Raw genomic sequence first — 14,332 nt, 5'->3', positions numbered from 1 at the left:
AAAAATATTTTAGATGAAGTACAAAATTTACGTGGTAAATTAAGTACTATCGAAACAACGTTTGATTGCTCGGATAAGGTTAGTATTACTCATAAATTTATAATAAATATTAAATAAAAATAATATTTATTCCTTAAATTTTATAGACTGTATTCAATCTTGGAGAAACTGTTCAAGAGCTTGAGAGTGTTGTAAACATTGTATCAAAAAACAAAAACACAATTTTTTCTCATCGTATGTTTATTTTTATTTGCATTAATATATTGTTGATAATTAAATTTTTTTTTCAGGTAATCTTTTATAATTTATCTTAGTTAATTTAGTTATTAAGTAGTTTAAAAATTATCACAGTTATAATGTCATTTAAACGTGTGTGTGATGGATCAGGCAGTGATTTACTCAAAAGTCTTGAGGTACCGTTTTAATTTTAATTACTTATTAATTATTCTTAAAATACATAGTATGATTACAATTTCATAATGATTATGTTTTTTAATAGTCACAAAGAATTAAAGAATTACTCGGCATTCAAATACCCGATGGTGAAGCTAAATTATTATCTAATGGGAAATTGACTTGTATGATTTGCATTCAGAGACCAATTTTTGATACTGTTAATGTACTCTCAATTCATAGACAAGGAAAAAAACATTTAAATGGTATGTTTGAAAAGAAAACTAATTTGATTATATTTTCAATAATTCATTGACATGATATGGGTATTAGTAAGTTTAATTAGACGCAAATACTTGTATTCAATCGGTACCATGTATGACGACAAAAGATATAACAACGTTAATTTCCTAATGCATGAATTGTGAGATAGTTTTTTACAAAAATGAGACAATGAATTAAAAAGAAACAGAGAAAAGATTTTACTATTAATAGATAACTGTCCATCAAATGTTAAGTTAAGTGATTTGTATTGTATTAAGTTGGTTTTTTTACCCCTAAATTGCACATCAGTATTGGAACAGGGGATCATAAAATGTCTCAAAACAAAATTTAGAAAATTGTTAGTTCTCAAAATGATTGATAATATTGAACACAAAAAAAAAAACTAAATTAAATGTCTTAAATGCCATTTTGTTGTTAACTCAATCGTGGAGCAAAATAACAGTAGAATCTATAAAAAATTATTTTTCTCATGCGGGATTTTTCACTACAGTACAAAGTTCAAGAAAACAATTTTTGACTACCCGAACTTTGAAAATTTTGTAGATACTGAGATAGCAATTACAGGAATATTAAGTGATGAGGACATAGTGAGTACAATATTCAAACCAAATGAGGAAGAAGAAGAGGAAATAACTGATGAAGATAAAGATTATTTAACCATAGACAAAGCGTATAAATCAGTAGAAAATATTATTAATTTTTCATTATTAAATAATATTGACTTGAATCAAAATTTTAATTCATTAAAACTCATTATACAAAATATGCTATTAAATGATAAATTAAAACAGCTAAAAATCACTGACTTCTTAAAATAATTGTGTAATTTTTAATTTTCTTATTAATTAAATTAATTATATTTGAAAAAATTATATAAACAATATTTTAAATTCTAAATTTAAATAAAATTAAAATTATAATAATTTACTTGTGTGGCTTAAAAATTCATTGTACGAGTATAATATGGATGTATAATGTATGTATTATTAAAAAAAATCAAATTTGGTTATAATAATGTATATTTTACAGTCCCTTGACCGTTGTTATAGATGATACGAACTGTAGTCTTATTAGTAAAAACAAAAATTTTAAATTAAAATTAAAAGTAATTAAATTGTAGTATAAATTAGGTAAAATTCATAGTAATTAGTTGCTTGGGGTTATAGTTACAACATATTTTTCTTAATGGTTGTTTACTCAATTATTTAAGCCACTTTTTAAACTTGTTTTTATATTAAATTTATTATGATAATCAATTGCTACTTATAATTTAATAATTACTTTTTTTAAATTTTAAATAGTATTATAGTTTTTTCTATAAAAAAAAATATTTATTATTATCTTGAATTTATACCAATAATTATTATTTAATAATTACATTTTTCTTTATTTAGAACTTAGTAAATATTTAGAAAGAAAAGAAGAATTAGAGTTGATGAAGATAAAACAACAACAAAAAAACTGCATTCAATCATTTGGCGCATCAAAACTGTATGCTAGTTCAACAGAACGTAAAACAAAATTGGAATTACCAGAAAATGGTAATAAAATTAATTTACTTATTACTTATTAAATTTATGGTATTTAATTCCATTAATTTTTTTTTTAGATTCAGATAATACTAAAGAATCTTCCATTGTTTCACGTTATGTATCTTCAATGAAAAAAAAACCATCTTTACAAGATGTTATAAATCGTGCAAAAAATCATCCTTATCAGCAATTGGTTTCTAATTCTGATACCTCAGTGTCCAAGAATGCTCCGTCTATCACTCAATCTATACAGACTTCAAGTAATAAAGAAATCAAGTCAGTACAAAAAAATTGTTTAATATATTTCTAAAGAAACATTTTAAAATAGTAAACATAGAATATTGACATGTCTTTTATATTGCTAACAATGTTCACAGAATTGGTTGGATTAAAAACTCTGACGGATCATGGTTTAAAGATCCACAAGCTGAATTTGATTCTGATGATGACTGGTAAGCATTGGATATGATTGCCTAGTAACGATTTTTAAATATTAAAAATATATTGCTTGAAATAGAAAATAAGTGTCAGTCTAAAATTATTAGACAAACTAGAGGGCTATTTTTATCCCAAAAACTGAAAATCTAGTGACTGCTGTCGGTGATACAGTGATAAGCCACGATGTTCCTAAAAAATTGTTTACAATTTTACACTTATTTTATCAATTTATTTAGGTATAGGAGAAAATAATGTAAATTTTTACTTATTACCAAGCACTCTTTGTCGCCGACAAAATTTGATTTTCTTTCTGTTGCATGGGAATATTTCTCATCGTCACAACTTTTACTTCTCCTATAAGTTATTCATATAACATAAGAATATGAATTAACATTTTAATTTAAATAACTTGGATAATTTATTTATTTACATTGACAGTTTTCTGATTTGTAGATTTTCCTTAGTACTTGGCTCTGTTACATCATGATTATTTGAAGACCTACAATATATTATAAATTCATCATTAGTAATTTGATATATTTATTGAATTTTTAAATATGAATATTTACGAGCCACTCTTGCTACTGTTTCTATTTCTAACAGTTTCCAATAACTGTGATGAAGAAGCTGTCATTTTGGCTTGTAATAGCTGCAAATTTATGCAACAGAACATTATTTATGTATCAATTATTAAATCTGAACTAATATTTATAAATACTCACAGGCCAAGATGTTGCACGCATTTCTCTGAGATCAATATTTCTGAAGAATTCAGTCATTACTAACTGTTCAATTGTAGGAACTTGACCCATAGGATTTTTAAACACATAGTCCATTATTTCAACAACCTAAATAATTATATATGTATTAAATTATAAAGTTACGTTTCAATTAAAATACATAGCTAAAATAAAAATATGGAAGTTTTCATTATGTTTTAAATATAATATAAATATTTTATTTTTTTTTTACTTGAGGGTAGTGAGCAATATCTTGTAAATTAATTTCACTGGGTTCTGGAGTGAGCAATTCATAACCAGCTGCCATTTCAAATAGAACATGGCCTAAATAAATTTATATTTTTCAGATTTTTGTGCAAATTATATCTAAGACAATTTTATACCAAAACAAATGACATCAATTGCTGAGAAATCATCCAATATGAAATTACCACTCATAACAATGGGCTGAATTCTCGATGTAAAACCAAGTAGAGAATTTTCTAGACCTGTGATCCTTTGTAAAATTATTAATACATTTTTAGTTATGATTTTACTGTATTTTATATTTTGAAAAAATACCTGGCTACACCATTCTGAAGAATTACATTGCCAGAATGTAAATTACAATCATGTGGAAACTTTCTTTCCTTAAGAAATAAAAGTGCTTCAAGAATCTGACGACCAAGTCTTTGTATCTGTGACAATGGCAAACCTTCACTGCGCTGTCCATACTTATCACTCCAATCATCATGCCAACAACTCTAAATCATTTGTATCAATAAATTATATTTTCTATATTCAAGATGTTATTATTGTCATTACAAAAATACCTTATAGATAAGATCTTTAAGACTTCCCTTACTGTTAAAAGGTAATACTAATGTTATAAATGTTGTTTCTGGGTCTGTTGCACCTTCAACAAACTCAACGTCCAATACAGGATATATGTAAGGATGTTGTAATGTTAAAAAAAGATCTAGTATAGTACGTCTGGTATCTGATGTGCACTCGAGAACACTTTTGGGATTCTTGGGCACGAGTGTCAATAGACGTTCTGTTTTGACTGATCCATCGCGTACTACAAACCAATGTTTATCCACCCTAAGTACAAAGTTTTTAACAATCTTTTTATAATACTACAAAACCAGCGATTTGTAAACTTTATATTTAATTAAAATAGTTATTTTTACCTTGACCCAATGTCGTTGAGGTGTTGTAAAAGAGCATATCGTGGACAAAACCTTAAGTAATGCTTGCATGCATTTTGAGCGTGTTGTCGGGCTTTGCGTTCCAGTTCCATTCGTTCCTGCCCCATGGAATCGGGTTCCAACGCTGTGTACTGATACCGGCTGCCATTTCTATAATGCATAACAAATGTGAAGTGATTGTTTCATTCTAAGTTATTATTCATCGACAATAAAATTTCGTCGTGGGTTAGTGTCGGGTAGGGGGTGTACACAAAATGAGGATGAAGTTTCCCTAACTTGTGTCCGCGATCGACTTTACAGTTGTCGCACAATTCCTTGAAATGTTTGGGAGGTTCGGGTGTGGACCACCATGCTAGTCGAAACCTAAACGGACACACGGGCCTCGATCTGACGACACTGCGGTCGGGCTTTCGGGATGCTACGCGTCCGTTCACCCTGTGAACGGGTCGTTCGGATTCCGCGTCCCCCGACGACGGCATAATTTTGAAGCAATTTTCCGATTGAGGCGAGCGTGGCAACACGGATATGATCGTACGAGCATTGTTGTTATTGCGATTACCGATCGGCCAAGGCATCTGTAACTTAGCGTTTCACTGTCACCGCAGTACTATAAATGAGTGCTGTTGTCTGTTTAATTTTTGTGAATATTAAAACTGGTCGTGTTTTATAGTCGTCGACATGATATTATAATTTGTATTATTCTGTTTATTCTGTATTTTAATATAGACGGATAATATAAATGGTGCTGTGGGAATTAACCACGGTCATTACTCATTATCTATGTAAACACGAACAATAGCCCAAATATATCGCGTGAGTTTTAGCTTTATGCAAGTCAAATGGTAACATTGACTTTGGACCACACATGAACATGCTGTACGGCGTAGTACGCCATTGGCTATTATGTATTTATTTAGTATAATATGTACACACTACACTACTGTAGGGTGGGCCACATATCTTAATATTCATGACATTATACCTGATATACCTAATATTTATATTACTTATTATTATTGTGTTGGTGCAATAATTAAAGGATATTAGTTTTAAAAAATATATTTATGTATAGGTATACACTTACATGTATATAAACATATTCGCCATTGTTAAAATCCAATGCTCTTATTAAATATTTGTACAATAGCGTAAAAACTGTATATTACTATTGTTTAATACCTAGTTTTGGTTTATTAATAAAGTTGTGGATTGTGGTTGAGAATTCGTGTATGGTAGTAGGTATTGGGTATGATGAGTAAGTAGTATACTGCATAGGCATGCGCAGACTTCTGAGTCAGGTATAGCTAAATTCAATCTGACCACCCACCCTCCACCCATTATGTTCTCACGAAAAAAAAATTAAACCAGTATATCTTTAATTTTGTAAATATCTATGATTTTAATTTATTTTGTTATCAATTTTCTACGGCTATAACGCCTTATTACTTTTTTAGGTACCAAGTACTTACCCACTTGTTAAAAAAAGGCTTAGGTGGGGCTAAAGCCCAATCAGCCCTACCAGTATGCACGCCTATACAAATTAGGTAACTATTTTTACATACGACTATAAAATTGTACCATACTTACGAGCAAGCTTTTCTAATCCAATAAGCTAAAAAACCCAGAAGGCCAAATCCACTGACGAGTGCCACTGTCATTACCTGAAATTAACGATCATTTATGTTAAGATAATTATAGGATAGTTAGTTAAAAAAATAGTGTTATTTTTACCAATTAAGGATTACTAAAATCATAATTTAACAATTTCTTTTACTCTAGTTATTCTTACGTTAATACGTCATGGCTAAATGTTATTTGCACTGCGATATACAATTTAGAAAAAAATAATAATTGGAATTTATCTACTTAAAATAACATTAATTGTTTCAGTTAAGAAATATTTTATCAATATTAAATATTCATTGACAATTCATTGCATTTGTTAATTTGTAGAAATGTTAACTAACCCAACCTATAGGCCATATTATTTGTATTGTATAAAAATTAATCATTTTTTATTTATATAAATCAAAATATATTTAATTCAACAATATATTTTTGCAATTTGTATTATTGTTCATAAATTAGAATTAATAAAATACATAAGTGGATAAATTAGGAAATTTACTGCTTGCCTACAATCTTAGATTTTGCTATCTACCTTAGATGTTTATATAAAATGCATTTTACAATTCAATTTTTAGGTTAAGTTATCTATTTATAAATTAATTACTGTAATTTTTTTCAGAATTATTTTTGGTAGCTGTTAGTCGTTACAACTAGAAATTATAAAAATGATGAATAATAGTTAATGGAAAGATTACATAATATTATCAAGTAGGTATCATGCACACTGATTTCTAAATTATTGTACAATGATTTCTGCAGTTTGTATTATGTTTATATGTTTAAGAATAATACATATTATACAAATAGTCTTTGAGACTTGAGTCTTGACATTTACTATGTCCGTTAAAAAATAAAATCATTACAATATGACTCTTCTATCTATAATTAAAAGGATTTCGTTGCACTATTTATTATATCTTATTATTTCTTTATGCATACATAAATACACAACCAACATAATAATTGCCTATAGTAATTTGTGTTCAAGAAACTAGTCATGTGTTGTCAGCTTTAATAGTAGAGCTTATTACTGTCTGTTTGTAAGTTAGTTTTTTTACGGTAGGGAATTTTATTTTTTTGTCATATATAATGAGAATTTTTAAATTTTAATATTTTACATAAGTACTCATATTTTGTCTAAAAATCAGAACAAATAATAAAATATCTAAGTTCGTACAAGTGTAATATAAATATTGTTCATAACATCATAACTTATTATAAGCCATAACATTAAATTTGATGGTAGGTCAATTATTCACTGTAATATTAAAGCCAACAACATACTATTGATTGTGACGTTCTACTGAATGCAAAATTATTGTCTTAACAAATAAATTAAAGTATTACCATAATTTTAAATTAATTAATTTTTTTTTTTGCCTAACCTTATTTTATTTTTTATATTTACTTTATTAGTAATGTTTAAGATCAAAGAAATATATTAAATTATAAAATTTAAATACCACTATTTTAATATTTGCATCTTAATGTTTACAAGAATATATAGTACCTATTTATTTTACTTACATTTTTTAAATTTATTTAATTACCTATGGAAGGAGACATCTAATTAGTAATTAAAAATATTATATATATTTCTCTAAAAAAATAAATAGAATTACGTAGATTTGTGGTATGAGCTTTAAAAGAGGTCCCATTACTTATTAGTTGAGCAAAGTTAGCAACAAATCAGCTCAAAGTTCAAACTTGAAAATAAGTTTAATATAGGTTAGATTAGGTATTTAGATCATTACCATTTAATCATTTAATTGGTATCTAGTTAAATAGAAGAAAAATAATATTGATTATCTAATCATTTAAATAATTTTAATAAAATCTGATAAGGTATTTATTAATTATTTAGGGTGCATAAACAATTGGTAAAATTCATTCTATGTGATTATGTATTCTTTTTAAGTACTTTTATTTGTATCTGATCAAATGCAACTACGGCAATGCTTTCAAAAACAAAATCCGTTTTATATATTAGAAAATGGAAATCTTATATTTCTATTTTGCAATTACGTTTATATTTATAATAGTTATGGTCTTTATAGACTATTTAATTTTTATTTTTTAGTGCATATTTATACATTTTATGAATTTTTTAATAAAATTAAATTAGTATTTATTCAAATTTTAATTCAAGACATTTTGTTGAAACATTTATAATTTTTTAATTGTTATATTTGTAATTATAATATTGTTCAATGTAGTGTTCGAAATTTATCATTAGGTAAAAAGTAAATTATAAATGTTGGTATGCTTAGAATGAATAATTTAACCTCAAAAGTAATGCTTTCGCCGGTCAACGCTCAAAACCACCGTCTACGCATCCATTGAAAATGTTCTGATTTTTTTATAATAAAATAAAAAAAATTAAAAGATTTTTAATAGCATTATTGCGGTAATAATACATTTTTTTAAGGCATTTAAATTCAGGTTCTAGTTATATTTCGTATATATATATATATTGCCATATTGGTATAATATTATAATTAATGAGTAATTCGTAATATATACTTATTCCTACCGTGTAGTACGATACGACCAAATCAATTCCCACTGGCTGGTCGATTCTCCTTCCGGGCAGAACTACCTGGACCGTCATTCTAATACACAATACGTGGTAGTTTGCCGCTCACAAAGCGCGCCAATGTTCGTTTTCCGGTTACTCTCGGTGTCCACCATCGCCTGTATAATATAATAATATGTAGTTTAAAGTCTTATAATTTTATGCTTTAATAGTTTAATGTACACACAGGTTATGGCTCACAAGCGTTTGGTACAGTGTGATTCGAAGATATTTAATATCTATATACGTCATGTACCAATTATTAATATGTTATTCTTATAAGGTAAATATACTACGGAAGTCCGAAGTTGTCGAAGAAACAATGGGGAATGGCCAAATGGGATGGAGTCAGTATAGTGATATGATACATCGGAATAAATAATAATGAAATAAAATTATCATCACTTCATATATTTTATCATTTTTTACTTGCACAGATTTGACATTTCATCCTTTTGTTCAATAATTATCCCCCCACGGGTGGAATCTCCTCAGCCTAATATCAGCTAAATTATAAATGTGTAATATTATAATTATAGTAGATTCATACATGCATAGTTATTTTTATTCAATATGTTTTATACTTTATAAAAATAACCAAATTTGTATACGTCGATGCTGCAGAATGCAGGTTATTATTTATTAATGTATACGTATACATGCACATATTATAACAAGTATTCAAGTTCAAATATTACTTAATTTACTTAATATATTAAAGGTATGAAGTAAGTAATTATTGACCATATTATTATATGTAAATGGCTATTGCCTATACCTGCCCCGCGCAAACAAAGTGCCTTCAATGTAGGTCCTGTACTTTTATACATAGCTACATAGCTACTCACCCTTTATTGATTCCATGTATGAAATGCGCATTTTTGTATGATAAGGTATAGCAGTATACCGCTATACTTTTGCAATATATACAATATTTATGAATTTAAAACGAACTCGATTTTTGGTCGCGTTCGTAAACTTTATATTGTCGATCAATTGTCGTTTTCGAACTTAAGGAAAACAAAACAAGCGTTTGAAAATACGGACGGCACTGACGTTATATATATTGAGCGCTGCTATTTCCGATTAAGCTGTAGCGAGTGGGAAGGGCGCAAGTCTGGTTTGGACGCGAGTGCGCCAGTGCGATGTCCTAAATCCCGCCGCGCGGTAAAACTGAGGTACTTAATGTGATAGTGCACCGGACGAGCTGGTGGCTACAGGGTTTTGGGGGAAAACACGTTTTAGAAGACTATTAAAAATGTATTCAATTGATCCGCAGCGATAAAATATACTATGTACATAATACTACTATACAGTAATTATAGCTTAAAATATTTTATCACCCATTTAAATTTGTTTGTGAATCTTACAAAGCATATATTTTATAACTATTGTCTATTGTTATAATTAGTTCAAATGTTTTAATCAAATAGTTATAATATTCTAAAGTGGAAAAGTTAATGAGAAAAAAAACTTACTTATTCAACGTCATAAGAACGTTAAGTTATAACTTTTTTTTGTTCTTTTATCATTTCCAGTGTAAACTACGTACTTATGATCAGCAATTATAGTACATAACAGAGTAATATAAATTATAATATAACTATGTATAAGATATTAAGTTATAATTTATAATATGATAGTTAACCAATCATAATAAGGAATAATTGTATTTTACAAGTGCAATTTTAAATTATTTAATTTTTTTTTTTTTTTTTATTTTTCATAATTTTTGAAATTAATTTTTTTTATATATATTATGCTTATTTAAAATGGAAATATAGTTTTTAATAATTTTTGTCTAGCTGTAGTAAATTATTTATAACTAGGGCTCGGATTTTGTAGCAAATGCTTCTTTTAAGGGGAGTGTAGTAGAAAGATAATTATTATTATTTATAAATACGTTCTGAATCGTTCTAATTTCAATGAAGTAAACATTTTTTTACTTTTTTTTGCTTTTTCCTATGTTTGCTTCTTTTTTCTTAATTTTTATCTATTTTTCTTGAAAATTTAACTTATTTATAAATTATAGACTAAAAATACAATATTATTATTTCCAGAAATTATAAAATCGGTAAAAAAAAACAGTAATAAATGGATGACTAATAAAATAACTATCGTTATTTTGTCGAAATTGTATAGTTTTAAAATTATTTTAATTATATCTGTGTATTTTTATAGTGCATTCTAATACTTTGGTTGACCGGTAAATATTAATCGGTGAGGTATAGTGTTCTAAATAATTTCTCTATAACCGTTATTAGCACACAATAAAATGAGTTTTAACGAAAGTAACTTGACCAAATATATGGTCGTAAATTCTTTCTTTAATGTTTAATTTAATGCGTAACTTAAATTTGTTTTTTATTATTAAATTCAATAAATGCGGCTTTTTGTTTTTTTTAGCTACTTGAATGCTTTTTTAAGGATTTATATTGCACACAATATTCATAAGTTATATAATATTACGTAGATAAATTAACATTTATAACTTTAAGTTTTCTTAGTACCTACGTTTTTGTTTTACTTAATCTTACAGCTATGGTATCTTACCTTTATTCAGTTGTCTAGTTGTTTTATTTGTCAAATGATTAGAATCTGATAAGATCATCAATAGTTCAAATAGGTAGTTGGTAAAAATTAGTAAGCTGATAATCAAATATTTAATTGTGAGTATTAGCAGATTGAAATTCACTTCAATCAGTCAATTTATTATATACATTTATTAACTATGGACATTTTTAATAACCATTACTATTTGCTTCACTTGAAAACAATTATTTCAAAAATGCTGTCAACCAAAAAAATAATTTTATTTGGATATGTTTTTTTTTTTTTTTATCAAAATTATACTTACTATAAATACTAAAATAGGTATAATAAGCAAATTTGTGCATAAATAAATAAATAACATGAAACACATGAGGAGGGAGGCCATCTGATGATAGAATCAAAAATTAATTTATTTTTTAATTAAATTAAATTGTAAATTTGTAAAGGTTTATTAACTGTCAGTCATTTAGGAAATCTCGACATCATTTTATCTTAAGATGACGTGGGGATTACTAAATACTAGAAAGCAAGTTGGGTACAGGTTCAGCAATTAAAGAATTAGAATAAAATTGTAATATAGAGTGAAGTTTTTATAATGTTTTATGGCTATTTAATGTTTCTATTTTAAAGTAATTTTGAAGTGTGGAGTTTGATACGTACCATGGTACAGAAAAGATGATACGGAGTGTGATGGATTGGAAAGCTAAGGGGACACGTATTTGGGATGGTTTTGTGCATTTCCAGATTTGGATTGCTTAAGCCCAAATAGATCTTCATAGGGATTTGTAGATGGTAATTTTTGTGTGGAAAGCTAGTTTTAATTTCAGAATTGATCGAGGTAAGTGAAGTTGACTATTAAGAATTTTCTTTTTGGATTTAATGTAAGGATCCTAGGTTAATCTTTTTTCTGCAAGTATGACAACGAAATATTTTACTTCTGAGGATATTGGGATTGAAATTTCTTGAAAACGAAGAGGAAGAGGTATGGATTTTTTTAGCGTTATATCTCATGTATTATCCCATTAATGGGGTATAAATTGATTTATTTGGATTAATCTTAATTTTCTAATTGGATGTCTACTCGACTATAAAATTTAAATGTGTTTGTAGAAAATATATAGTTTCTATAGGGTTATTGTCAGGTGAAAAATCGCAGTGTCATCTGCATACGTGGCTATGATAGTATTTGGAGTTTTAAGAATGTTTGCCGTATATATATTAATAAATCGGGAGAGAAGTCGCTACTTTGGAGAACTCTAGCTTAGATTGGAACGATTGGGTAGGGTAGTATGACACTACACGTTATAGAGTTACTGTAAGAGATATTCGTAAGTACGGTTTTTTAAATATGAACGAATTATCAAATAGTATGATGCAGGTAAAAATAATTTAAGTTTGAACATAAGACCCTCGTAACACACCCAGTTTAAACGCCTGGGCCACATCTAAGAAAACACCTGGGCAGTTATGTTTTTTTTCAAAAAAAGATTTTTGAATATTAGATGTAAAATTACACATTTAAATATATTAAAGTAAAAATATTAAATTTTAGGATACATTGAAACAAAATAATTCAGATCCAACTTTAGTAATCTAAGAACATACACGTCATAATAAATGTGTTAGGTACATAAATAAAAACAATTAAATTTATTTTTTAAACAGATACTTACAACGGCAAATTTAAGCAATTCCTATACCACCGATTAATAGTTGGTTAAATTAATTAATTAATATAAATGATATCAACTTAAGTTGCATTTACTAGAAATTAGAATTACTAGAAGTTTAGCAAATAAAACACTCAGTTTTGACTGCATAGTTGAGATGTTATAACTTAATATTATATAGGCTTGTAAAAAATAATTTTTATAAGTTATTAAAAAACTTAAAATACGTGTCTAAATATACTTGATTAAAAAAAATTGGAATACAGAATAGATTATATTATATTATACTATTGCAAATTTGCAAGTATACGTAATTAGGTACTTTAAAATATTCTTTTATATCTAATGAAATAAACCTGTTACTAGTAATAATTAATACATTTTAAGGTAGTGTTTTAGTACAGGAGTAAGGTATTTTGATTGTCACACTCTCTTATACCAAAAATAAATTTAAGAAATTAATAGTTTAAGCAAATGACTAGCTGTGATTTATGTGTTAGTTATTTAATTAGATCAAAATTATTTTTAATTTGCGGTAAATAGAAATATCATATTATTTATCATAGTATTATATATTTTATATTCTACTAAACAAGTATAATACGACTGTGTTGTAATTAAACCACAGCCTACTTTGTAATTGTCACGATTTAAAATAAATATCATGATAATCATATAAATTGTCTAAATTATTAGTTATTATTTATTAATTAATATGAACATAGTTTACCGATGTCGGCCGGAATTTCATGGTGGTGGTAAAGATAATGAAAATATTATCTATGAGTGAATAAGTGATAGGCGGCGGTGAATTTTTTTCTAAAACCACAGAATCGATATAAAATAAAAACTACGAAATAGGATTTATTTATGTTTTCCGTTGTAAGTTAAAATATTTACCACCTATACATTATTTAGCACTTTTAGTTTTTACCCACTAAGAATGTCACCCGTTATTTTCTTAGCATTACTCATTAGTCAATAATCTAGCTTCCGAGTTTTGGGAGTTGAGACTGTTCATTGTTCAGACTTCAGACTGTTGAAGTGTTGACTGTTGAGAGGTTGTGACCATTCTTGACGGTTATTAATTATCAGTTATCAAACATGGTTAGATAGACAACAAATTAAACTACAGTCTTGTAGAGTCTTTGATTGTACTTAATCATGTAAATTGTTAACGTTATTTATTATTATCTCTCCATCTTATCCACATTATTATATATTTGTATATTATGGCAAAAATATATAAAAATAAACTAAAATAGTAAATACCAATTATTGTTAATAATTGATAGTTATTAGTTGGTATTTAATATTTAATATTTAT

General features: G+C 27.0%; 2 protein-coding genes across 4 annotated transcripts; one reads left to right on the top strand and one right to left on the bottom strand.

The window, feature by feature from the left end:
• Positions 1-146: 146 nt before the first annotated feature.
• On the top strand, positions 147-3,824 carry LOC112602849 (sodium channel modifier 1-like). 2 transcript variants are annotated; one of them, XM_025351194.1, is made up of 7 exons: positions 147-234; positions 291-413; positions 500-659; positions 2,073-2,219; positions 2,288-2,486; positions 2,588-2,662; positions 3,736-3,824. In XM_025351194.1, coding segments are annotated over exons 2-7 (639 nt in total). In that variant the 5' UTR covers positions 147-234; positions 291-356; the 3' UTR covers positions 3,737-3,824. The 2 variants fall into 2 exon arrangements, with proteins under 2 accessions (XP_025206979.1, XP_025206971.1); XM_025351186.1 differs by lacking the exon at positions 3,736-3,824 and having other exon boundaries at positions 2,588-2,756.
• Positions 2,672-9,849, bottom strand: LOC112602839 (slowpoke-binding protein). 2 transcript variants are annotated; one of them, XM_025351173.1, is made up of 13 exons: positions 9,631-9,849; positions 8,741-8,901; positions 6,166-6,239; positions 4,561-4,728; positions 4,201-4,471; positions 3,950-4,131; positions 3,772-3,884; positions 3,621-3,712; positions 3,371-3,496; positions 3,218-3,297; positions 3,079-3,147; positions 2,921-3,002; positions 2,672-2,837 (listed from the first exon to the last, which is right to left on the bottom strand). In XM_025351173.1, exons 2-13 carry the CDS (start codon positions 8,816-8,818, stop codon positions 2,775-2,777), a joined length of 1,398 nt encoding a protein of 465 aa, XP_025206958.1. In that variant the 5' UTR covers positions 8,819-8,901; positions 9,631-9,849; the 3' UTR covers positions 2,672-2,774. The 2 variants fall into 2 exon arrangements, with proteins under 2 accessions (XP_025206958.1, XP_025206948.1); XM_025351163.1 differs by lacking the exons at positions 6,166-6,239; positions 8,741-8,901; positions 9,631-9,849 and adding an exon at positions 4,855-6,156 and having other exon boundaries at positions 2,745-2,837.
• Positions 9,850-14,332: the final 4,483 nt, after the last annotated feature.

Source organism: Melanaphis sacchari, unplaced genomic scaffold (genome assembly GCF_002803265.2).
Source record: "Melanaphis sacchari strain LSU unplaced genomic scaffold, SCAv2.0 Contig105_pilon_pilon, whole genome shotgun sequence".
In the NCBI taxonomy this organism is placed as follows: domain Eukaryota; kingdom Metazoa; phylum Arthropoda; class Insecta; order Hemiptera; family Aphididae; genus Melanaphis; species Melanaphis sacchari.
Note: the sequence above shows the minus strand (reverse complement) of the source record. Positions and strands in the feature narration are given on the sequence as shown.